This window comes from Salmo salar, chromosome 26 (genome assembly GCF_965601325.2).
Source record: "Salmo salar chromosome 26, fSalSal1, whole genome shotgun sequence".
Lineage (NCBI taxonomy): Eukaryota > Metazoa > Chordata > Actinopteri > Salmoniformes > Salmonidae > Salmo > Salmo salar.
Genome location: NC_138316.1, coordinates 41206951 through 41232892, shown reverse-complemented (window position 1 = coordinate 41232892; position 25942 = coordinate 41206951). Strand labels below are relative to the sequence as shown.

Genomic DNA, 25942 nt, shown 5'->3' with positions numbered 1-25942 from the left:
GTGTTAAGACTAGTGACCGTATCTCCTTACACGAGGAGTAGGCCTAGTGACCCTATCTCCTTACATGAGGAGTAGGCCTAGTGACCGTATCTCCTTACACGAGGAGTAGGCCTAGTGACCGTATCTCCTTAAATGAGGAGTAGGCCTAGTGACCCTATCTCCTTACACGAGGAGTAGGCCTAGTGACCCTATCTCCTTACACGAGGAGTAGGCCTAGTGACCGTATCTCCTTACACGAGGAGTAGGCCTAGTGACCCTATCTCCTTACACGAGGAGTAGGCCTAGTGACCGTATCTCCTTACACGAGGAGTAGGCCTAGTGACCGTATCTCCTTACGCGAGGAGTAGGCCTAGTGACCGTATCTCCTTACACGAGGAGTTGGCCTAGTGACCGTATCTCCTTACGCGAGGAGTAGGAGTAGTGACCGTATCTCCTTACACGAGGAGTAGGCCTAGTGACCGTATCTCCTTACACGAGGAGTTGGCCTAGTGACCGTATCTCCTTACACGAAGAGTAGGCCTAGTGACCGTATCTCCTTACACGAGGAGTAGGCCTAGTGACCGTATCTCCTTACACGAGGAGTTGGCCTAGTGACCGTATCTCCTTACACGAGGAGTAGGCCTAGTGACCCTATCTCCTTACACGAGGAGTAGGCCTAGTGACCGTATCTCCTTACACGAGGAGTAGGCCTAGTGACCGTATCTCCTTACACGAGGAGTAGGCCTAGTGACCCTATCTCCTTACACGAGGAGTAGGAGTAGTGACCGTATCTCCTTACACGAGGAGTAGGCCTAGTGACCGTATCTCCTTACACGAGGAGTTGGCCTAGTGACCATATCTCCTTACACGAAGAGTAGGCCTAGTGACCGTATCTCCTTACACGAGGAGTAGGCCTAGTGACCGTATCTCCTTACACGAGGAGTTGGCCTAGTGACCGTATCTCCTTACACGAGGAGTAGGCCTAGTGACCCTATCTCCTTACACGAGGAGTAGGCCTAGTGACCGTATCTCCTTACACGAGGAGTAGGCCTAGTAACCGTATCTCCTTATTGCAGGCACAACCTCACACAGACATGCCCGATGCTTCTGCTGGTGAGCATCAATTGAATGGCTATCTACTCCTAGTATATACAGGCCGTGAGGCGTTGGTCATCAAGATCTAACATTTCTAAGTCTAGGAATGAAGCTGGAGTGGATGAACACTAGACTCCATTGATTAGACTCCAGTGACATACAGATGAAGGATCTTCATTTGAGCCAGTTTGCTACAGCAGGAAAATAATCCTGCAGCAACAGGAAATGTGAATTATGTGGATTATAATGAATGGACATTTTTTTTGTAGAGGTTGATCCATTTTTCGTTAGGGCAAATCAAGACTGACATTTTAAATGGAAATTGCAAACTTTAGAAGCCTTATTAAACCTTAAATACATTACAAGTTTGCATTTTCTGCTGTGCAGGAAAGTTCTCAGCAACAGAAGTGATCAAATTAAGATCCTACATCTGTACATTGCAATTAGATGTGGTGGGAGGAGGCGCGTCACAGACTTGAATTGATCCACAATGTCTAAATCTACAGATCTGTTGACCTCTGTCTCCGTGTCATCACAATATGTCACCCACTGAAACCACAGGCATCCTTAGTATGACCTTTAGTGATGCTAACATTACAATCATGGGCTGGTAGCACACAACCATAAAGGTCATAGTTCATTCACACTTTCACTCACACTGCATTTAAATGTGCAAGGAACCATCTGCATTTCACCCATTCACACCATGGATCATTTCAAGGGAGGGTGACAATTGTCATGAGCAAACAATGTCAGTCTGGGCGAATTAGAATTTTGTTGGTTGTTGTCTGATACTCTGTTGATGATCGTGATGATGTCATCTTGTACCTTTAACAGATATTAATCCCCACAGATATTTATGAAAATAGAGGGCTCTATAGTCCCAACCACAGTAGTCCTTATGACCTTATGACATTTCTCTGACTGAATGAATGAGTGAATGAATGAATAACATTTTATTTTCGTGTCAAATCACCCGTTGGCAACCCATCCCTTACGAGATTAATTAACACATTAACAAACATTACAATAATTTACTGGGATAATTCAGTGATACAGTGAAATAATCTGTCTGTAAACAATTGTTGGAAAAATGACTTGTGTCATCCACCAAGTAGATGTCCTAACCGACTTGCCAAGACTATAGTTTGTTAACAAGAAATGTGTGGAGTGGTTGGAAAATTCATTTTAATGACATAAGTGTATGTAAACTTCTGACTTCAACTGTATATATTTAATTAGTTGCACTTTTTTTTTATTCCAGGCTTTAGCTAAAAATTCCGCAAATGGAAATACACAAAGGACAAAAAAACATTTAAGTTTCTCCTCATGGATCAGCCACATGATTCCAGGGTATATCTGGTGGGCTTTCTGGAATAGGGTAGAATAAGGTAAAACCGGCAATACATAATAAAAAAAAATTAATTCTCTATTTCTTTAAGGTCACAATAGTTACATAGTCTATCCTCTTCCATTTCACCATTATACTGAACTGTTTCAATACACAGGGGCAATATCCCTGATCTTACCTGTGCACATAGTAATCTCCAGCTTTTAGGTAGGTTATACATAATATATCTCTCACACACAAATTCATCCTTAATCAAACAAAATGTTCTCAATTTGGGTTTATGATTTATCTCCTCCACCCATTTCTTTTGATATTGCATCCTCGGTTGTTTGTTAATTGTGTCTATGTCTCCCTTCATTTGGTTACAACTGTTAGACTGTTGGAAAAGGTCAGACATTTTGGTTGCCCAGTCTCCCCCTATGGAGAGATCCTATTGAAAAACTTTGCGGGCTATTCTGGCAATTGGCATATCCAACAGTCTCGTTATACAGTACACACCGTCCATCTCACCTCACAGGGTTCCCAGCCCATGCCCCAATTATTGTCAGTATAGGTGCAAACTTGTGGGTACCTAAAAAAGATTACATACACTCAACCCTCAGGTGTTCTGACTGGAAGCCCACACTATATTGTCACGGTTGTCATAAGGAGAAGAGGACCAAAGTGCAGCGTGTGTGTGGTTCCACATTTTTATTTAATCTGTGAAACTATGCAATACATAAATAAACTGAATAAACAAAACAACAAACCGTGATGCAGAGGAGAAACAAACACTACTCAAAAATAATCACACACAAAACCCAGGTAGAAAAACCCCTACTTAAGTATGATCTCCAATTAGAGACAACGAGTACCAGCTGCTTCTAATTGGAGATCATCCAAAACAAACCAACATAGAAATACAAAAACTAGAACCTAACAACATAGAAATAGAACACATAGAATAAACCCCCCTGTCACGCCCTGACCTACTCTACCATAGAAAATAACAGCTTACCATGGTCAGGACGTGACATATATTAAAATATCACAGGTACTGTACATGCAAATGAGCATGACTGTGATGTGCAAAGTCTTGACGGATCCAGTAGTATGAAGAGAGGGAACCTTAAAAAGAACAAAGTGGAAACTACCTATCACGGCGGAAGCTGAAAATAACCTCTTGGGGCCGCTCTCTGCCTACATGCAGTAATACCGCTTGGGGTCGCTCTCTGCCTACATGCAGTAATACCTCTTGGGGTCGTTCTCTGCCTACATGCAGTAATTCCTCTTGGGGCCGCTCTCTGCCTACATGCAGTAATTCCTCTTGGGGCCGCTCTCTGCCTACATGAAGTAATTCCTCTTGGGGCCGTTCTCTGCCTACATGCAGTAATTCCTCTTGGGGCCGTTCTCTGCCTACATGCAGTAATTCCTCTTGGGGCCACTCTCTGCCTACATGCAGTAATTCCTCTTGGGGCCACTCTCTGCCTACATGCAGTAATACCTCTTGGGGCCTCTCTCTGCCTACATACAGTAATACCCCTTGGGGCCGCTCTCTGCCTACATGCAGTAAATCCTCTTGGGGCCGTTCTCTGCCTACATGCAGTAATTCCTCTTGGGGCCGTTCTCTGCCTACATGCAGTAATTCCTCTTGGGGTCGTTCTCTGCCTACATGCAGTAATTCCTCTTGGGGCCGTTCTCTGCCTACATGCAGTAATTCCTCTTGGGGCCGTTCTCTGCCTACATGCTGTAATTCCTCTTGGGGCCTCTCTCTGCCTACATGCTGTAATGCCTCTTGGGGCCGCTCTCTGCCTACATACAGTAATTCCTCTTGGGGCCTCTCTCTGCCTACATGCAGTAATGCCTCTTGGGGCCTCTCTCTGCCTACACGCTGTAATTCCTCTTGGGCCCGCTCTCTGCCTACATGCTGTAATTCTTGGGGCCATTCTCTGCCTACATGCTGTAATTCCTCTTGGGGCCGTTCTCTGCCTACATGCTGTAATTCCTCTTGGGACCGCTCTCTGCCTACATGCAGTAATTCCTCTTGGGGTCGTTCTCTGCCTACATGCAGTAATTCCTCTTGGGGCCGTTCTCTGCCTACATGCAGTAATTCCTCTTGGGGCCACTCTCTGCCTACATGCAGTAATTCCCTGGGGAACATATTCAAAACATAATAAGATATAACGTCAGGGTAAACAAATCGGCTTCTTATGCAGGCGGACCTAATTACAGGGCAGGAAATAAATAACGTTTTGAGAAAAGACGGCACACCAGCATTAATGCATTGTAATGGACGACAGGGGATTAATGCTTCATTTCTCTGCCTGACATGTTACTCCAGCCGTAGCATGTTGAATGGGGCTGGGAACAAAGCAAGGTTGTTTGGGCTGTGTAGCCTAAGTGATCCACGTCTGTGTAGGGGGCTAAAGAGTTGAGTTGTTCCACCTCTGTGTGATATGGAATGACTTTAGTTCTCCTAAACTGATCCATTGGCTAATTCCAAGGGTTTGGACACAGCGTTGGACTAAACGGTTGTTATTCTCACTGAGGTAATGGACAGTCTACCTCTGGGTGGTTCAGTCATATGAATGATACCCATAACATTCATGTAGGCCTAGGGACTGAAAGAGGTGATTAGCCAGTGGGATGTATTGAGGGACAGCAGTAGCATAGGGACACACTGGGGCACTGGGTGGCCATTGACCTCTTGACTGGCTACACAGATGACCATGAACAAAAATAAAGGAGAGGAGGATTCATATGACCTGAGGGATCCAGTTCATCCCTAACCCTATCCCTATCCCTAACCCTGTCCCTGTCCCTAACCCTGTCCCTATCCATATCCCTAACCCTGTCACTATCCTTAACCCTGTCCCTATCCCTAACCCTGTCCCTATCCCTATCCCTAACCCTGTCACTAACCCTGTCCCTATCCATATCCCTAACCCTAACCCTGTCACTATCCCTAACCCTGTCACTATCCCTAACCCTGTCACTATCCCTAACCCTGTCACTATCCTTAACCCTGTCACTATCTCTAACCCTGTCACTATCCCTGACTCTGTAGCTCTGGGAAAACTGTCCATGCACTACCAGACAGATGCAGCAGGTTAAGAAGAATTAATATTCCCCCAGAGTAATTGTTCCAGTCTCTTCCGCCAGAGCAGATTGCATTATTTTACTTCTCTGTTGGAGCTCTCTCTCTCTCTCTCTCTCTCTCTTTTTCTTTTTCTTTCTCTCTCTCTCTCTCTCTTTCTCTCACACACACACTCTCAAACTCTCTCTGTCTGTGTGTGTGTGTGTCTCTCTGTCTGTGTCTCTCTCTCTGTCTGTGTGTCTTTCTCTCTCTCTCTCTTGCTCTCTCTCTCTCTCTGTCTGTATGTCTCTCTCTCTGTCTGTGTGTGTGTGTCTCTCTCTCTGTCTGTGTCTCTCTCTCTGCTCCATTACTGCAACATGTCAGGCTCCATTTCATTGTCTGTCTGGACAACTCTGCTCTGCTGTGCTCTGACTCGTCTCATTGTGTCGCGAAATCCCGCTGACCGACTCCCCGTTGGAAAGGTATGATCATCCACCAGGGATAAAACATTACAGTCCAACCCTGTGGCCAGGAAAACCCGCTCAGCCTCAGAATGGAAGATAAGAGAGGCGAATGGATAAGAGTGAGGTATATGTGGTAGAGAATTGACTTCCCCTATCAGAATCAAACACTTATGGAAAGTCCGTTTTGTATTTGTCAGGGTTGAAATGGGTTGTGATTGGGTCTTGTAGATTTGTTTCGGAGGCCGGGAGGTGCGCCAGGCGTTTACAAATACGCATTACTTCTCATTTCATATTCCCTCGCTGTCCCCGCTGAGTCCCTTTAAGGAAATGCAGTCACTGTTGATTGAGAGTGCCCCTTTAAGTGGTCGTAGTGATTCCAACAACAACAACCAACCTCCTCTGGCAGGAAGAAAGCCCTTAACCACAAGAGCTGCCGGGGCCGGGAGCAGGAGGAAGGGGAGCGTGTGGTCACACGTCTCAGGCTGTTAGTGTTGGAGAGCTCCATGTGTCCCCCAGAAAACCCCTTGAGTGATTTCACCTTATATCAACTGCTACTAATTACAACCTATATAGAAACCCATCCATTCAGCCCTGGCTTGTGTCATGAATTCAAAACCACCTAATCTGGACAAAGGACAAAGAGAATGTGTCAGTTGGATTGGGATTTGAATTTGTGAAGTTATTCCTTATGATGAGGTCACTGTCTCAGAAGGGACTTCTATCAATCGTTGACTTATCCTTTGTATCCCTTGAACTTCACAGCTTCACAGATTTTTCACTGTGCTTTAACAGTGCTGCACTGTATCAACACTGACACCCGAGAGACTCCTAATATTTGCTCGTTACAGAAATAAATTCAGAGGCCCACACAGCTGGTCTCCATAAACATATTTCAGTAGCTAATTCAAAGAAGGCCAGCGGCTGAAACATGTAAACAGCACTGAGTATTCATTTTGAAGCCCAGTGTTTACGCTGCTCGGTTTGTTAGCATAGCTAGTGGAAGAGCTAGCCTCCTGCTGGGATGTTAAAGAAGCCTGCCTTCACAGCGTTCCACGGCAAGGAGGGTAGAGAGGGGCCGAACACTTTCAAGAATGCATTATCGTTCCCACTCAAACTCTTTGAAATGTCATTTTTGACAAATTACACCTCTCACCCTTATCTTCCCTTTAAATGCCCTTTTTCCCTTCAAGAATTACCGAGTCGAGAAGAAACAGCGGTCTTTGAAGTGCAGGGGAGTGGCCATCTTTTGTAAATGAGTCGGAGATGAACTACTCTCTTGCCAGTGAAATACCTATACTTATACAAATGCAGTTCTACTCCATTTTAGAGGGTGAAAGGATACATGCGGCTGTGTACTGGTTGGTTTAATGAGGGCCAATTTAATTTAAATTCCTTTTATTTCAAGCCATTGACATTTCAGTTGGACCTGCCCTTCGTCTGTCACTCACAGTCCTTTCACAGTGTGAGTTGTAACTTCCTACCTTTTGTACCATCCACACACTAACAGCAGGTGAAGGAAGGATGCCATTCCTGTATGCTCGTTGTTCTGCATTGTCCAACTGTATTCCAGATGTTCTACTATGCACTCCATCCAGAGCTACGGCCAACCTGTATCATGCAGTGCTGCCTTGTACGGTTCAGCCACGAGAATTTTCTATTGAAGGTGTACAGAATGTAAATAACGTAAAAACAACATGTTTCTTGGATGACCTCCTCCAGCACACCAAATCAAAACTCTGTTCTGCGAGTCTGTTTTGAAATGAAAGCAGGTTTGATGTCTGTGTGTTTTACTGTAAGTGCATTTATTATTTGATCCCCAGCTATTGAAAGCATAGTTTACCTGAAAATAAACCTGAAGGAATACCATGAAAGGTGCCATACAATGCACTGTATCTTTAAGGTATTCTCAAGAGATGAACAGTTTACACAACATGCATGAAAAATGCATCAGACTTGTTGTGAAAAGGTCTCAGGCCACCAAACTACTAGACTAGAGTAATCCTCCAATCCAATTTAATAATATAATATATACCATTTAGCAGACACTTTTATCCAAAGTGACTTACAGTCATGCATGCATATATCTAGTTCTAAATATATCTAGTTCTACAGTCATGCATGCATGTATCTAGTTCTAAAGTACTTATTGTCCTTTATAGCTCAGTTGGTAAAGCATGGTGCTTGTAATGCCAGGGTAGTAGTAGGTTCTATTCACGGATCCACTACCCTGGCGTTACAAGCGTGTTAAAGCGCCATGCTCTACCAAGTGAACTACAAAGGACCATGACTACAACCTAGAACTAGATGTTCTGAGTCATGGTCAACAACATTAATGAGGTTATTTTTTTAATGTTTTTTAATTTTTTTATTACCCCTTTTTCTCTCCAATTTCGTGGAATCCAATTGGTAGTTACAGTCTTGTCTCATTGCTGCAACTCCTGTATGGACTCGGGAGAGGCGAAGTCAAGAGCTGTGCATCCTCCAAAACACAACCCAGCCAAGCTGTACTGCTTCTTGACACAACGCCCGCTTAACACGGAAGCCAGCTGCACCAATGTGTTGTGTCGGAGGAAACACCGTACACCTGGCGACTGTGTCAGCGTGCATTGTGCCCGGCCCGCCACAGGAGTCGCTAGCGCGCGATGGCACAGGAACATCTCTGCCGTCCAAATCCTCCCCTAACCCAGACGACACTGGGCCAATTGTGCGCCGCCCCATGGGTCTTCCGGTCGCGGCCGGCCGCGACAGAGCCTGGACTCGAACCAGGATCTTAGACCACTGCGCCACTTGGGAGGCCCTCATTCATTTTAAATTCAGTCATTCAATTTCAAATCATTACCTAAATTGACCCAAACCCAAATGGAATTGACTTATTGGAGTGATCGTACCAGTTAAAGTTCTGTCTCGTCCTCTGCTCTGTCTCTGGGATCCAGAGGTCAGGTTTTACACTGGCCCAGGTTTGATGCTGCAGTATTTCAGTAGCACACTGTTTGATACGGAACGCTGCACTTCAAAGAAGAAGCAATTAGAATAATTATCACCTGCAAAAGAGCTGTGAAAGAGAGAGAGCAAAAGAACAAGAGAGAGCGAGATGGAGAGAGAAAGGAAGGGAGAAAGCGAGAAACTGCTGACATGTGTGAGGTGAGGTGTGCCAGGTCTTAAAATATGCCTGTGTAAGCACATGTATCATGGGACGTCTCAGTGTACTCTGGTTCCTGCTGAAGTATGTGTTGTGCACTGGCAGGTGAGTTTGCTCTATGAGGCGATGTGCTGCCATCTTCACCCCTGAGTGGGAAGCTAGGTACATAGCAGCTGTTTGTTTTATAGGTCCAAGCGTACGACACACACACTCCCCCACACAACACAGACAGACAGACAGAGACATGAATGCACAACCCCCTCCCCCCTAAACACACACACAAATCCTTGAACTCTTACATTTGTAGCTAATTGAAATTGAATTAATATCACCCCCACTGTACAATCTCTAAGACAATGGGACAACTGATTGTGCATAATCCCTTAATGTACTCACATATGAGGGGAAATCACTCATCATCCACCCCCATAAAGTATGTACTAGTCCTTGTCATAGCCACTAAGCTATTTTGGGCCCTGGTGTGTGTTAATGAGTTTATAACCTGGTCCCACTGTGTTTACTGGCAAGTGAATGAGGTAATGTCTCATAGCGCGTTCTCTACAGGAAGTGAGCATGTTACCACCCTCCGTCAGGCCAGAGACCACGTCCATCTGACTCATGGTGCCCTAATCCCCCACACCACCTAATCTGACTCAGAATAATAGGATCTGATTCCGACTGGGATCGCATTAATTCTGGTGCCAATGCATGTAATCCACACCAGTCTCACTGCCGTGGGATAAAGTTAGAACTGGAATAATGTGGAATTGGAATAACATCCTTATTATTGTCTTTATTATGTCTTCCAGCATTCTCCAATATCCAAGCTATGGCTGAAGGATAGTCTTTTGTTGTCTCTGTAACAGACCATTGGTGGATAATGAGCTTTCTTTGTGTGTAGGTAGTCGATATGAAACGGTGATTTAGGTTAGCCCAGAGGATACTTCACAGTAATTGGTAGCATCTTTGATAGCTATTCCCACATGAAATCCCCTCTCTTGTTGTTGGCCTAGATTTGTTTGAGACAGTGACAGTGCAAAATTCACAGCACAATAATACTCAACCATGTCATGAAAGTCAATATGCTTCCTGTAACAGTCCACTGTTTAAGAAGGTTCAGAATGGTCCAAACGATTCAGAAGGGTCCAAACGATTCACAAAGATCAATAGTTGTATATCTATAGTGACTAATCTAGTGGTATAATTCTATGACGGTTCCCTTAGATCTATAGCATATAGAAACACAGGTTGAAATAGCCTCCTGTGCTTCCATATGCCTAATGAACTCTTCTTAAATGCCAGAGATTAGGTATAACCTCTTCATAATCTGGGTGGAAAAAATGCTTCCTGAGCCGTAAGCAACAAGCTGGTGTTTACAAACCCAAGCATCTGGAAGGATTGATGTGGCCCCTCCTTAACCTTCATGTGCAAATAGATTTTTAACGCTTTACTTCTTTGGTGCAGTAAACTGGAACAGAAACAGCTTTCAGGGCATCGTTGTGTAGACAATTCTTAAACTGTGAAGTTGTATGCTTTCTCAGTGTGTTTTCAACCCTTCAACCCAACAGTTACATTATACATGCATCAGTTCTAATAACACACACATGTTAACGTCATCAAATGTTATATGAATAGTAGCCAACACATGACATGTTAATAAGGTGATAGTAATGCTATTGCTTCTTCTATTTCATCCTCAGGTCTTTTTAAACCATTCCTGATATCTCTCTGGTTTCCTAGTTGGACATTTCAAACCCGACGCCACCGCTAAGTCATGAATATAGATCTCATATTGAGGGTAATTGAGCATGGGGATAGGTCTAGACGCCTTCATTTCTCTACGTCTCGTAGCTGGCCTGGAGAACCATAATATATTCCAGTGTATGGTTCATAGGGCAGGAGGCCTTGCTTGAAATGAGACTGTAGCATCTCCCAACAGTTACACAGGGTTGATTCTGCAAGTCATTGCTGAGTTTTATTCTAAAGCCATAGCTTTTGAGGTGTATCATTGCTCTGAGGCAGAACTGCAATTGGATTATTCACATATGAATTTAATCTAGTGATATAACAACACAGGCGGTTGGTGGCACCTTAATTTGGGAGGACGGGCTTGCGGTAAAGGCTGGAGGGGAATCAGTGGAATGGTATCAAATACATCAAACACTGGTTTCCATGTGTTTGATGTTATTCCATTCTCGCTGTTCCAGCCATTATTATGTGCCGTCCTCCCCTTAGCAGCCTGCACTGTTTAACAGGTCACAGATAACAGAATACATCTACCTGATACTGACTTTTCCCTGATTTTTCTATTCTAGAACAACAACAAAAACATACTACATTTGCATACTGTAAATTGGAAGGCATTTCAGTTCTGTTTCAAATACAGTGCAAAGCTGTATGTAAAAAAAATATATAAAAGAAACGACAATAATTTCAAAGCTTTAAAGGGGGGTTTGCATGGTCATGTGGATGGGGTGGGTATAGTGCTGCTGGCATTAAAGGGGGGGTTGCATGGTCAAGTGAATGGGGTGGGTATAGTGCTGCTGGCATTAAAGGGGGGTTTGCATGGTCATGTGAATGGGGTGGGTATAGTGCTGCTGGCATTAAAGGGGGGTTTGCATGGTCATGTGAATGGGGTGGGTATAGTGCTGCTGGCATTAAAGGGGGTGAGGCATGGTCATGTGAATGGGGTGGGTATAGTGCTGCTGGCATTAAAGGGGGTGAGGCATGGTCATGTGAATGGGGTGGGTATAGTGCTGCTGGCATTAAAGGGGGGTTTGCATGGTCATGTGAATGGGGTGGGTATAGTGCTGCTGGCATTAAAGGGGGGTTTGCATGGTCATGTGAATGGGGTGGGTATAGTGCTGCTGGCATTAAAGGGGGGTTTGCATGGTCAAGTGAATGGGGTGGGTATAGTGCTGCTGGCATTAAAGGGGGGGTTGCATGGTCATGTGAATGGGGTGGGTATAGTGCTGCTGGCATTAAAGGGGGGTTTGCATGGTCAAGTGAATGGGGTGGGTATAGTGCTGCTGGCATTAAAGGGGGGTTTGCATGGTCATGTGAATGGGGTGGGTATAGTGCTGCTGGCATTAAAGGGGGTGAGGCATGGTCATGTGAATGGGGTGGGTATAGTGCTGCTGGCATTAAAGGGGGTGAGGCATGGTCAAGTGAATGGGGTGGGTATAGTGCTGCTGGCATTAAAGGGGGTGATGCATTGTCATGTGAATGGGGTGGGTATAGTGCTGCTGGCATTAAAGGGGGGTTTGCATGGTCATGTGAATGGGGTGGGTATAGTGCTGCTGGCATTAAAGGGGGGTTTGCATGGTCAAGTGAATGGGGTGGGTATAGTGCTGCTGGCATTAAAGGGGGGTTTGCATGGTCATGTGAATGGGGTGGGTATAGTACTGCTGGCATTAAAGGGGGTGATGCATTGTCATGTGAATGGGGTGGGTATAGTGCTGCTGGCATCTCTATTCACATGCTATGGAATGCATGAGCCAGTGGATGGAGCTCTTCCATATTTCTGAGTGCTTGGGTTCTCCTCAATACATGAGTGAACAAATCAGTGAGTGGGACTGTCAGACTGGTTTCAGGCACCATTTTTCCCAAGTCCTTATGGGTTAGATGCTATGGCCAGAGGGGCAACCCTAGTAATGTTCACATGCTTCATAACTAATATTCCATGGTCACACTATCAATACCACTGGTTCTACACTCAGAATACTCATACATATTGAGATAGATGCAGAACGGAGGTCATTCTGATATTTTATATGATCAGTTTAGTATATTATCATACTGATGTTACTATATTGCTGCAGTATTGTCTAAACTCAATCTAAAATAGCTTTATCTTGTCCTAACAATACGTTAATTATCAGGATTATTTTAAGGCAACAATCTCTGATCACATGAGATCCAGCCAATATGTGAAATAATCTGCCAGCATCAAATAGAGCTACAACAGTATTTAGATGCCTTGGCCAATTAGGATGATGTATACAATAGATGTTTGTCTTGTTGATCAACAGGAAGAACTCATCATGCAAATATTTGGAATGTGCACAAACCTTAGTTTATGAGGACAACACACGTGTTTCTCTCTAAGATGATTCATAGCCTGGGAACAAGGGGTTGAAAATCCCCTGGAAACTCTTTTGCATCGTAACATGGGTGCAGGAATATTGATTTTTATACAGTTAAAAAAGCCTCTATATGAAAATACTACAATTACATTCACCAAGGTGGTATGCTACTATAGCTGGGAGTGAATAAATTAATATTCTACCGTTGCCTTTCATTGCCTATAAAAAATAAAATGTTACAAAGGCCTACAACAAAACTTGACAATTAAATAATATCTAAGCATATTTATAGCCTAACATATTTTTTTTTATGAAAAGATGAATACATTGAATGGAGATTACATTTAAGACATTCTATTGAAAAGATAATCTCACCATTTTGTAAACTACTTGCTGTCACTCACTGGATATACGTTTTCTTTATTTGCTATGTAATGTATATGCTAAATTCATTTGCAGATTGCACAGGTAAAAATGTAAGTGGCTTACTGATCCATTCACCAAGCCATAGTTTAGATTTTGCCAACATATAGCCTAGGTCTACAATCCTGAATTCCGCATGACTCCACGCCCTGTTTTCCGGGGACCCACATAGAATTCCAGCCCTTCCACGCTGCTATTACGTTCCGTTCGCGAGCAGAAGCTGGCTGCGGTGTCGTTTTCTCCGATCAGTCGGACCTTGATCAATCTTTTCAACTGTCCTTGTTCTCGGGTTTTACGCATTTGATTGCAATTGGAATAGCTTGGATTCGTGTGTGACCGTCGATTCCACAATTTTTTTCGACCGAATTGGTTCTGAAGCAATGGATTGACTTCAGTTTTCCTTCAACCCCTCCACCAAGTTGAGAAAACAGTCTAACCTGCGGTCTCTCCATACTTCGAGCTCACAAGCCAGCTAGCTACATGTTTCATCCGGACAGTTTCAAAAGTAGCTGGTACCGGATGTTTTTAAACATTTCGTAGGTGAAACATTGAAGTTCTTCGTTTGTCTCGGAAGTGTATGGAAATAGGTGGCAGAGGATTTTAAACACGGATTTTCTCCGGGGTTCTTGAAGCCTGCAAACATTTATTTTTGATAAGTGATGGCGGAGCGGGGAGCAAGGTTGCTCCTCTCTCTCCTCTGTCTCACCTTTCTTTACCCGGCGACCACCGTGTCAAGACATGCCGACAAAGGTAAACGTTACATTAGTTAATCAATTGGCTACTTTAATAATTTGTTGGTATTACAATGTAACGAGTTTCTGTATCGCGTGTAGAACAACAGCTCGAGCTACTAGGTCTTGCAGTGCACTACTAGCAGCCGACATGGAGCATTGACTTGTAGCTTCTAGACATCTGCAGGCTACGACATGGAGCATTGACTTGTAGCTTCTAGACATCTGCAGGCTACGACATGGAGCATTGACTTGTAGCTTCTAGACATCTACAGGCTACGACATGGAGTATTGACTTGTAGCTTCTAGACATCTGCAGGCTACGACATGGAGCATTGACTTGTAGCTTCTAGACATCTGCAGGCTACGACATGGAGCATTGACTTGTAGTTTCTAGACATCTGCAGGCTACGACATGGAGCATTGACTTGTAGCTTCTAGACATCTGCAGGCTACGACATGGAGCATTGACTTGTAGCTTCTAGACATCTGCAGGCTACGACATGGAGCATTGACTTGTAGTTTCTAGACATCTGCAGGCTACGACATGGAGCATTGACTTGTAGCTTCTAGACATCTGCAGGCTACGACATGGAGCATTGACTTGTAGCTTCTAGACATCTGCAGGCTACGACATGGAGCATTGACTTGTAGATTCTAGACATCTGCAGGCTACGACATGGAGCATTGACTTGTAGCTTCTAGACATCTGCAGGCTACGACATGGAGCATTGACTTGTAGCTTCTAGACATCTGCAGGCTACGACATGGAGCATTGACTTGTAGCTTCTAGACATCTGCAGGCTACGACATGGAGCATTGACTTGTAGCTTCTAGACATCTGCAGGCTACGACATGGAGCATTGACTTGTAGCTTCTAGACATCTGCAGGCTACGACATGGAGCATTGACTTGTAGCTTCTAGACATCTGCAGGCTACGACATGGAGCATTGACTTGTAGCTTCTAGACATCTGCAGGCTACGACATGGAGCATTGACTTGTAGTTTCTAGACATCTGCAGGCTACGACATGGAGCATTGACTTGTAGCTTCTAGACATCTACAGGCTACGACATGGAGCATTGACTTGTAGTTGCTAGACATCTGCAGCCTAATTAGTCAGCTGCATTTCAGTCAACTAAGGGCCAATGTTTTTTAACCATTTGTTTGTTAGGAGTACTTTTCAGACCACATGACCATGCAGGTGGTAAAACAAATGAAATGCGGTTGTTGTCGAGCCATTTCAAGTGTTTATTGTATTTATTTGTTTTACCTTTTAGCTATTATGTCTGGATTTAACTCCCACGTCACGTTTGTTTCTACGGTCATAATTGACAGATTTATTTATTATGCACTGGTTTAAAAACTCGGGTAGATGCATGCATGGAAATATCTGTCTGTTTATATTTGTCTTGTCTCAAATCGACATTTCGTTGCTTTGTATTATCACAGGTTCAGGTTGCTCGCTCTCTCAAAACCATTAGTCACGTCATTAATTGCAACGGATGGCAAGAACCCGGCTCTATAACCACAAATGAATGACTCTCATTTGGGTTTACTGTCAAGCAATAAGCTAGCATCATCAGTCCGCCAGACATCTCATTACCTGGGCGTCAATACACGTTTGGCTGATGGATAGAAAGTACACAATTTATACCCCCCCCCCTTTTTTGTTAATTGGCTACAGTAGAGTAGCTACTGCAATAAGTAATTTTAATTCAGTCTCGTGAAGGCTACATGTGTTTGTGGTGACTTAAACTTTAGTAGTTTGTTTGGGTGATTTTCATTGTCATACTGAATGTTGATGAAATAATAAACATAGGTAACGTCTTGACCCCATGTTTCCTGCTTTATAAAAGGGAATCTGATAGCCAATACATTCCAAGGACTATGAGCGACTGCGACAAATTGAATAGTTATAATGAATATTAAACAAACGGCACATGTTGGAGTGCACACAACACATGGCCGCCTTTATCACATGCTCGGTCTTAGCAAATTCACACCCCTGATAGCCTTGTAAGAGATGAGACGATGTATTTATTTTCAAGCCCTCTGCCGATTATGTTGAAGGCTGGAAAATAATAAACAGTTGAGCAATACAACAGTCAGTATGACATTTTTCCCACGAATCCAGTAAAATGTGAAGTTGTTTTTTAGGGGAAAAAAGCAGGCTAGCTCGCTTTTAAAGGTTCGCCTCCGTTAAAATAATGCATGTGAAGTGAACAGGCCTTAGTGGAGAGACGGGCCTCTGATGGCTGTTGTGCTCTCTTGTGTGAGGAGGCTGATGAAAGAGTCTCTCCTGCATGAAAAGCGCTCTGCAGCGGTGAAGGGGAGTGGGGGGGAAAAAACACAGGCTTTGCTGGAGATCAGTACAAAAGGGAGAGATGGGGGTAGGGTGGAACTGGCCTGACTGTCTGGAAAGTAATAAAACCAGGAGATTAAGGGGTGCAGGGAGTTCCTTTGGGAGCTCTGATTGATTCCAGGGAATTGGACTGAGACCTACACGCAGGGAGAGAGTCTCAAATTACTAATTGTGGGGTCCCCCTTTCTGAAAATATCTGTTTATTTGAAACACATTTCTCTGAGGTCTCAAGTCTTTTGCGAGTAGGTCCGCAGATAGAACTTGTCTTTATCAAAGTTGTGGATTGCAGTGCTAGCTCAAAGGAGATTGAATGTTTCTTCATTCAGTTCTAGCCGCCTCTGGGAACGGGCAAACTCGTTGCTTTTTTTTGGTCCTACTAAAGAATTCAATCTTAACCCACATATAGGAGTAGAGTTCTTCAACATGGCTGCTATCCTATTCCCCGCCCCCATAGCGGTTTAAAGTTCCTAAAGCGCAAGTTTGTCTTTGTAAACAGCTCCTTTTATCTGCCTGTCAGAGGAGTGTAAAATCCATTTAAGTTCCATTTTATCTCCATAATCCTGCTGGGAGGGAATTGTGTGCTAATTGTCTCCCTGTGGACAATGCAAATAACTTGGTGAAATGTGTAAACATTTGGCAACCCCCCCTTCTGGTCCCACAAACCACTCTCCAGGGTTCTATCCCTCTCAGACCACCTCGGCTGCAGGCCTGCAGCAGAGACTTAAAAACTACATCCATTTTCTGTGACGCTCCTAGGATTCTTCTGAGGGCTAAACCACTAAGAACCACATTTTCTCCATTTATTTTGCCAGTGTTCATGGGAGTTTAAAAGTATGTGAATTTTAATATTTCATTGTCTTTATGTGAACTAGGATTTAATGGATGCAACACTTGGCACTATTTTATTTATTATATATTTTGTTCCCTTAGTATGAAGGCAATGCCTGTGCAGGCTACACTACATTAATGATTCATTTCAAATAAAGGTTTAAATAGAAAACCTGCTGGTAAAGCACCGGTAAATGGAAATGGACTTTGGCTGCTCAAATGACCCTTGAGATGATCGGATGAGGCCTTCCCTCCAACTCCTACTGGTGTGTCACACTGGCATGGATTTCAATAGAGACCTTCCTCACCTGATGTTTTCCATGTATACAGTTGAAGTCAGAAGTTTACATACACCTTAACCAAATACATTTAAACTCTGTTTTTCACAATTCCTGACATTTAATCCTAGTAAAAATTCCCTGTCTTAGGTCAGTTAGGATCACCACTTTATTTTAAGAATGTGAAATGTCAGAATAATAGTAGAGAGAATGATTTATTTCAGCTTTTACTTCATCACATTCCCAGTGGGTCAGAAGTTTACATACACTCAATTAGTATTTGGTGGCATTGCCTTTAAATTGTTTTACTTGGGTCAAACGTTTCAGGTAGCCTTCCAAAAGCTTCCCACAATAAGTTGGGTGAATTTTGGCCCATTCCTCCTGACAGAGCTGGTGTAACTGAGTCAGGTTTGTAGGCCTCATTGCTCGCACACACTTTTTCAGTTCTGCCCACAACCTTTCTATGGGATTGAGGTCAGGGCTTTGTGATGGCCACTCCAATACCTTGACTTTGTTGTCCTTAAGCTGTTTTGCTACAACTTTGGAAGTACGCTTGGGGTCATTGTCCATTTGGAAGCCCCTTTTGCGACCAAGCTTTAACTTCCTGACTGATGTCTTGATGTTGCTTCAATATATTCACATACCTTTCCTCCTCATGATGCCATCTATTTTGTGAAGTGCACCGGTCCCTCCAGCAGCAAAGCACCCCCACAACATGATGCTGCCACCCCCGTGCTTCACGGTTGGGATGGTGTTCTTCGACTTGCAAGCCTCCCCCTTTTTCCTTCAAACACAATGATGGTCATTATGGCCAAACAGTTCTATTTTTGTTTCATCACACCAGAGGACATTTCTCCAAAAAGTACGATATTTGTCCCCATGTGCAGTTGCAAACCGTAGTCTGGCTTTTTTATGGCGGTTTTGGAGCAGTGGCTTCTTCCTTGCTGAGCGGCCTTTCAGGTTATGTCGATATAGGACTTGTTTTACTGTGGGTATAGATACTTTTGTACCTGTTTCCTCCAGCATCTTCATAAGGTCCTTTGCTGTTGTTCTGGGATTGATTTGCACTTTTCGCACCAAAGTACGTGGATCTCTAGGAGACAGAATGTGTCTCCTTCCTGAGTGATATGACGGCTGCGTGATCCCATGGTGTTTATACTTGCGTACTATTGTTTGTACAGATGAACGTGGTACCTTCAGGCGTTTGGAAATTGCTCCCAAGGATGAACCAGACTTGTGGAGGACTACAATTATTTTTCTGAGGTCTTGGCTGATTTCTTTTGATTTTCCCATGATGACAAGAAAAGAGGCAGTGAGTTTGAAGGTAGGCCTTGAAATACATCCACAGGTACACCTCCAATTGACTCAAATGATGTCAATTAGCCTATCAGAAGCTTCTAAAGCCATGACATCATTTTCTGGAATTTTCTAAGCTGTTTAAAGGCACAGTCAACTTAGTGTATGTAAACTTTTGACCCACTGGAATTGTGATACAGTGAATTATAAGTGAAATAATCTGTCTGTAAACAATTGTTGGAACAATTACTTGTGTCATGCACAAAGTAGATGTCCTAACCAACTTGCAAAACCTACAGTTTGTTAACCTCACTAGGATCTGTGGGACGTTAGTGTCCCACCTGGCCAACAGAAATACTCATTATAAAAATTCATGAAACATACAAGTGTTATATATGGGTTTAAAAAAACTTTTTGTTAATCCAACCACTGTCAGATTTCAAAAAGGCTTTACGGCGAAAGCATACCATGTGATTATCTGAGAACAGCGGACAAATCATTACAAACAGTAACCAGCCAAGTAGAAGAGTTACACAATTCAGAAATAGTGATAAAATTAATCACTTACCTTTGATCTTCATATCGGTGCACTCACAAGACTCAATAAATGTTTGTTTTGTTCGATAAAGTCCCTGTTTATATCCAAAAACCGTTTTTTGTTCACGTGTTTTCTTAAGTAATCCACAGGCTCAAACGCAATCACAACAGGGGAACGAAAAATCCAAATAGCATCCTTAAAGTTCGTAGAAACATGTCCATTTTTTTAATAATCAATTCAAGGTTGTTTTTAGCATAAATAATCGATAATATTTCAACCGGACAATAGTCGTCAATATAAAAGGTAAACAAGAAAGGCACGCTCTTGGTCATGCGCATGAAAAAGCTCTGACACTGTAGGGTCCACCCATTCAGACTGGTCTTACCCCCTCATTTTTCAGAATACAAGCCTGAAACAATTTCTAAAGACTGTTGACATCTAGTGGAAGGCATAGGATGTGCAATTTGATTCCTAAGTCAATGGATACTGTGAAGGCATTCAATAGAAAACTACAAAAATAAATCCATCCAGGAAGTAGGAATTTTTTTCTCAGGTTTTCGCCTGCCAAATCAGTTCTGTTATACTTACAGACATTATTTTAACAGTTTTGGAAACTTTAGTGTTTTCTATCCAAATCTATATGCATATCCTAGCTTTTGGGCCTGAGTAGCAGGCAGTTTACTTTAGGCACGCTTTTCATCCGGAGGTGAAAATAGTGCCCCCTACCCTAGAGAAGTTGACAAGAAATGTGTGGAGTGGTTGAAAAACGAGTTTTAATGACTCCAACCTAAGTGTAAGTGAACTTCTGACTTCAACTGTATCATCTTGTCACACTGGCTTCGATTTCAATAGAGACCTCCCTCACCTGCTGTCTTTCCTATATATCATCTTGTCACACTGGCTTCGATTTCAATAGAGACCTCCCTCACCTGCTGTCTTTCCTATATATCATCTTGTCACACTGGCTTCGATTTCAATAGAGACCTCCCTCACCTGCTGTCTTTCCTATATATCATCTTGTCACACTGGCTTCGATTTCAATAGAGACCTCCCTCACCTGCTGTCTTTCCTATATATCATCTTGTCACACTGGCTTCGATTTCAATAGAGACCTCCCTCACCTGCTGTCTTTCCTATATATCATCTTGTCACACTGGCTTCGATTTCAATAGAGACCTCCCTCACCTGCTGTCTTTCCTATATATCATCTTGTCACACTGGCTTCGATTTCAATAGAGACCTCCCTCACCTGCTGTCTTTCCTATATATCATCTTGTCACACTGGCTTCGATTTCAATAGAGACCTCCCTCACCTGCTGTCTTTCCTATATATCATCTTGTCACACTGGCTTCGATTTCAATAGAGACCTCCCTCACCTGCTGTCTTTCCTATATTTCACGCTGTTTATGGATAATTTTTTTGTGAGCTATAATTGCTCATAAAGTCCTAATGACCTCTTTTCACTGAGAATCGGATAATTGCATGCTTTGGCAAGTGTTTGATTCATCTGGTCGGCTAATGACACCCTCCCTCATTAGGAGATACTGATGATGTCCTATGGCCAGGGCTGGGGGGGGGGCGTAGCTCCGCTCAGTCTCCTCTTCAGTGGAGTTGGGAACGGAAAGATCAGTAGATGGATCCAAATAATCAACATGACTGCGCTAGCTGTGCTAATTGCTACATTAGCATTGCAGTGAACTTTTTTGAAGTGATCATTTTCAGTATGTTGTTGTCAACATAACCTACTGGCGAAATGGCATCCAGGGGTTATTGTCGTAATTTACGATAACTACTGCCACAGTTTACTTGTAATTGGCAGGAAGCTAGAAAGATCAATATGCCCTGATAATGGCGTTTCATCTGCAATGGTATCTTTTTTTGAAGGCAGGGGTAAATGTATAACCACCAGCTGTGCCCGCCTGCTTTGCTTTCAAGTGGCTTCTGTATTAATCCAAATAGACTATTAGCCCTTTTTTGCTAACTGCCTAATGTGCAAATTAGATGTTGTTAACAAAACCTAAATTAAATCTTGATTGTGAGAATTGTATTCTGATTGGTTGACATTACACACCACCAACTGTCAGATTGGATGCTTATCATAGTTCTCTGATTGCTATGCTTTTGTCACTATGTTGATTGTTTCCACCATCAACTAAATGAATAAATAGTTGTCTTGGGGGCAGCCATGGATGCACCATGTATTTCCCCCCTATTTAATTCACTGTGGGACGTGCCAGCAAAGGCTCAGATTCATCCATGGGTTACTCCTAGAAACACAACACCCATTCATTACCCAGCACAGCCTACAGGCCAGTCCATAAGACACTCTCTCTTGGTACTGGGTGCATTTTAAAACTATGGTTACATATAAGCAAGATTTACAATAATACATAATTTTTGCCAGCAGTCATTGTTCTGTGTGAATCACATTTGTGTCTATGCTTTGAAAGCTAACCCACAGTGTAGCCAGCGTTGCTATAGAAATGTGAACAGACTGCAGACATGGCAGAGCACCCCTCATCAACACCACTACAGAAAAAGTACCTGCCTTGGAACCTACATTGTTTGATCACTTCAGTTTCCCACATTAAACATTTTGCTTCAGCTATTCGTCTAGCTCTTGAACGTCTGCGGACTGTACTGATGTAACCTAGTAGGGTTGGGTGGTATCCAGATGTTCATACCTTTTCTGTGCCATACCGGGGTATACGCTATTACTGAATATGCACGTAAAAAAGAATATATATAATATATAAGTGCAAAACAATTTAGGCAACAGGGATCTTGATCCAGGAGGGGATTGAATGTCTCTGCTGTAACCAAGAAGCTTGATCTTGACGCTATTGAAAATCATTACGTCGGTATTTCGAAATACCCCGGTAAACAGTATATCGCCCAAGCATGTAACCTAGGTTTGCTCCATGTAACCTAGGCTTGCTCCATGTAACCTAGGCTTGCTCCATGTAACCTAGGCTTGCTCCATGTAACCTAGGCTTGCTCCATGTAACCATTTTGTCTGTCCTCATTGACCTCCCTCTTCCAAGAGAGCCAAACTACAAAATCAACCCCGTTCAGAAGGCATTGTTTCTACTCTGAATGTTCCCCGTGTTACTCAACAAAGTGCTTGTCATCTCTTTTGATTAGGGTGATGAGCAGTGAGGGCTGCCGGTCGGTTGGAGACAGAGGGAGAAGACTGTTGTGTGTGGAGAGAAGCCAGACTTCTCCCTGCTCCCAGGCCCAGACCAGATCATTGACATGGCTTTGCTATACCCCTGCTGAGATGAAAGGGTTTCTCTGTCTGAGCTTTGGTCTCGTTCTACCATGGCACAGCACACAGTGAAACATGGCTAGTGCATCGTACTCCATCATCCACTGCCAGCGTGGTGCCAACTTGTTCCCTTCTTTCCAAGGCCTGTTGTTCCTCCGATTCTGGTTGGCCTTTCAAAGTCCTTCAAAGGCTTTTGGAGCAAGCTATCGCTTTTAGCTCCAAATGCTAACTTTAGCCCTAATTACTCCAGGGCAAGCTAGCTAGAACATTATGTGCCTCTGTGTTGCTATTGTAGCTAATGGTCTCTGAGAGAACATGACATGTCTGTGTTTTTATCAGTTACTGTGCATTAAGGTTCTGTGCAGCCTGGCTTAAAAGGGTACCATTCCCTCTAGTGGCTGTAATTGTGGATCTTTCTATGGCTTTTGAATCAGGGGTATGTGGGATAGTGTCAGTGGCTGGCTATTGAAAACACAGGCTTTAAGGGTGAAATTGAAATGCTTATGGATTATATTGGTGCAGTGTCTGATGGATACAGGAGAGAACCCATAGTCCACCTGAGCTGCTGTCAGAAGGGCATGCATTAGCACCATAGTAGATCTCTATGAGCTGCTGTCAGAAGGGCATGCATTAGCACCATAGTAGATCTCTAGTGAAGTTATTGGAATAACAAGCATTAGCCTTTGTAGCACATTCATTCACATTCTGTAATCTAGGTGTGATGCAAGACTGTAGCCACAGTCGTGATGGATGCTGTCATTTCATTCATTGTTTATAAAGATACAAGGGGAGCCATGCATCCCGATGCCCCATTTGGTAAACAAAGCACACTCGACAACAGCAAAACGACAACAGCAAAATAACTGCAGGAAATGGCAGTAATGCACATTAATACGAGCAGAGGCCACGGTTAGCAACGAGACTTTTTTATTTTTTTTATTTTTTTTTGTCCCTCCGTACTCGGTGTTCATGCCAAACTTCATAAGCTTTGTGGGCTGTTCCAAAGGCATCTTTCTGCAAACTCGGCAGGACTGCGAGGACAGTTTCACAAAAATTTCCTCAAACTTTTGGGTTCTGCCCGAGCTCCTGCCGTGGTGTCCCCTGCCAGCGGTGGCAGCTGCAGAGGATTATGACACATGCAAGCTGTGCTAGTCAGCGAGGCTCGGCCTAACCAGAAACTAGGCCCTGTTTTACACAGAGCCCATTTAGAGCCCTCTTCCACAATGAGGCAAAAGGGGGGGATTGTTCATGGATTTGTACTCTGCAAGTGCCGGAGGAGGCCTGGAAATCAGACCTTGAAGTTTCAAAGCAGATCTATTCTCTTTAGAAGATGAACAATAAACTGTGGAGTCCATCTTTTTGTTGAGTCGTGGTTCCAAAAACATGGTGTGGTATGATGCTGCTTTGTTCTGAATGCTTTTAAAGCATTTATACTGTTCTCTCTCTACACAAGCGTCTCTCTTCTGAAGTGCTAGCATAGGCCTATGTAATAGTTACAATACCAGTCGTTCTCCATTTTACAGTAGAAGGAACACCGAAGGAAGATTAAGGGTCAACATGACAATGACAAATGTCTCCCTGGCAATTGTTTCATTACTTGAACACTCTTATCAATTGTAACTCTGGAGAACTTTTAATGCCTTTTTTTTTTTTTAAGGTTCTAAATATCATTCTTGGCATCAAACCTCTCCATAAATTAAGGATGATTGTAATATTCTCCTGGAAACTATGATTAATAACCTTAATTTGATTCCACTATACCTTCTGGAGTTTTCCATCCACAGCACACACACGTGAATTTATCCTCCACTGTTTGTTGGATGCCATCGAGGTTATGAAGAATTAGCCTGAATGGGTTTTGGGAAGTGAGATCATAAAAGGTACATGCATGAAAATGAATTCATCACTAGTAATTAGACCACTTGAACACGATCAAACCTGCTCCTCCATTGATGTTTTATTGGCATGGGCATTCTCCAATTTGGTCAGCCTAATTTGAACCTAGTTAACACTGACCCAGCTTGTCAGAATTATTTTAATGGGTTTGCTGGCATCTCTGTGTCTAAACAATACAAGGGCAGCCCCACAGCGACCTAGTTCGCTGACCAAATGAACTCTTATTGTTTTCTCTGAAACCTCCGTCTTCGTCTCTGCTCTTGATACACCAGTCATACCCAGTGGTGCTCGGCTTAACATAGTGTGCATGACTGAAATCCACCCCACACTCTCTGTACACCCCCCTCCACTCAGTCAAAGGAGCACTTCTTACGCTGGAGGGGTGTGGGGGCAGTCAGTCACAGAGGGAGGATTGTGAGGGCTGCTTAAATAAACCCCCTGTCATCGTCTTGTGCCCAGCCTATGGCTTTTGGCAGCTTCAGATATGAAGAGGTGTGTGGTTGTGGGTATGTGTATGCATGCCATCCGTTCTCGGATGAACAGCTGTTTTATCAGAGTTGCATGGCATTAAAAAAACGATTAGTTTACCTGGTCTAGCAGAAGGGTGGGCATATAAATTAGTTTTGCTTTTGACACACAGCCATCAGCAGAGATTTATCTGGTTTAGTTCCCTAGGAGACTGTCAACTAACAGAATAGCTCCCTCAGAAAGGAGGGAAAGGCAAGCTTTGATTCTACCACTTTGATTCTACCACTTTGATTCGATCAGTCTTTTTAAAATAAGAAGCTATTTTAGGCAGAGACAAAATTGTAGATTTGCAGGCAGCTGTGAATGACAAATGAGAGAGGTTGTGTGGTTTGGGCATGTTGCTTTCAGACTGCTCCTAAAGAGCTAAAAGTGTGTGTGTGTGTGTGTGTGTGTGTGCCGATAAATAGTTTACAAGAGCCACAGACATGAAACTTTGAGCCTCAACGTAGCGACTTGTCAAATGCGGAGGTGGATCACACTTCAGAGGTTAGAAACTCTTGACTCAGATAAACTACCTGAGAGAACTCCCCTTGCTTTCATGTCTAATTATAGTCTTTTAAATAGTTAATGAGTCTCTGTGAATTTGGCGAGCAGGTCCCGAACCATTCCCTTTGAAGTAGC

The 25942-nt window shown here is 43.3% G+C and overlaps 1 protein-coding gene across 14 annotated transcripts in view; it reads left to right on the top strand.

The window, feature by feature from the left end:
• Positions 1–13773: 13773 nt before the first annotated feature.
• Positions 13774–25942, top strand: part of LOC106568778 (neogenin) — a 271322-nt gene continuing 259153 nt past the window's right edge. For all 14 annotated transcript variants that reach the window (XM_082969724.1, XM_082969719.1, XM_082969717.1 and 11 more), the window contains exon 1: positions 13774–14341. In XM_082969724.1, coding sequence (XP_082825850.1) covers positions 14251–14341 — 91 coding nt within the window. In that variant the 5' untranslated portion in view covers positions 13774–14250. The remainder of the gene's footprint in view (positions 14342–25942) is intronic.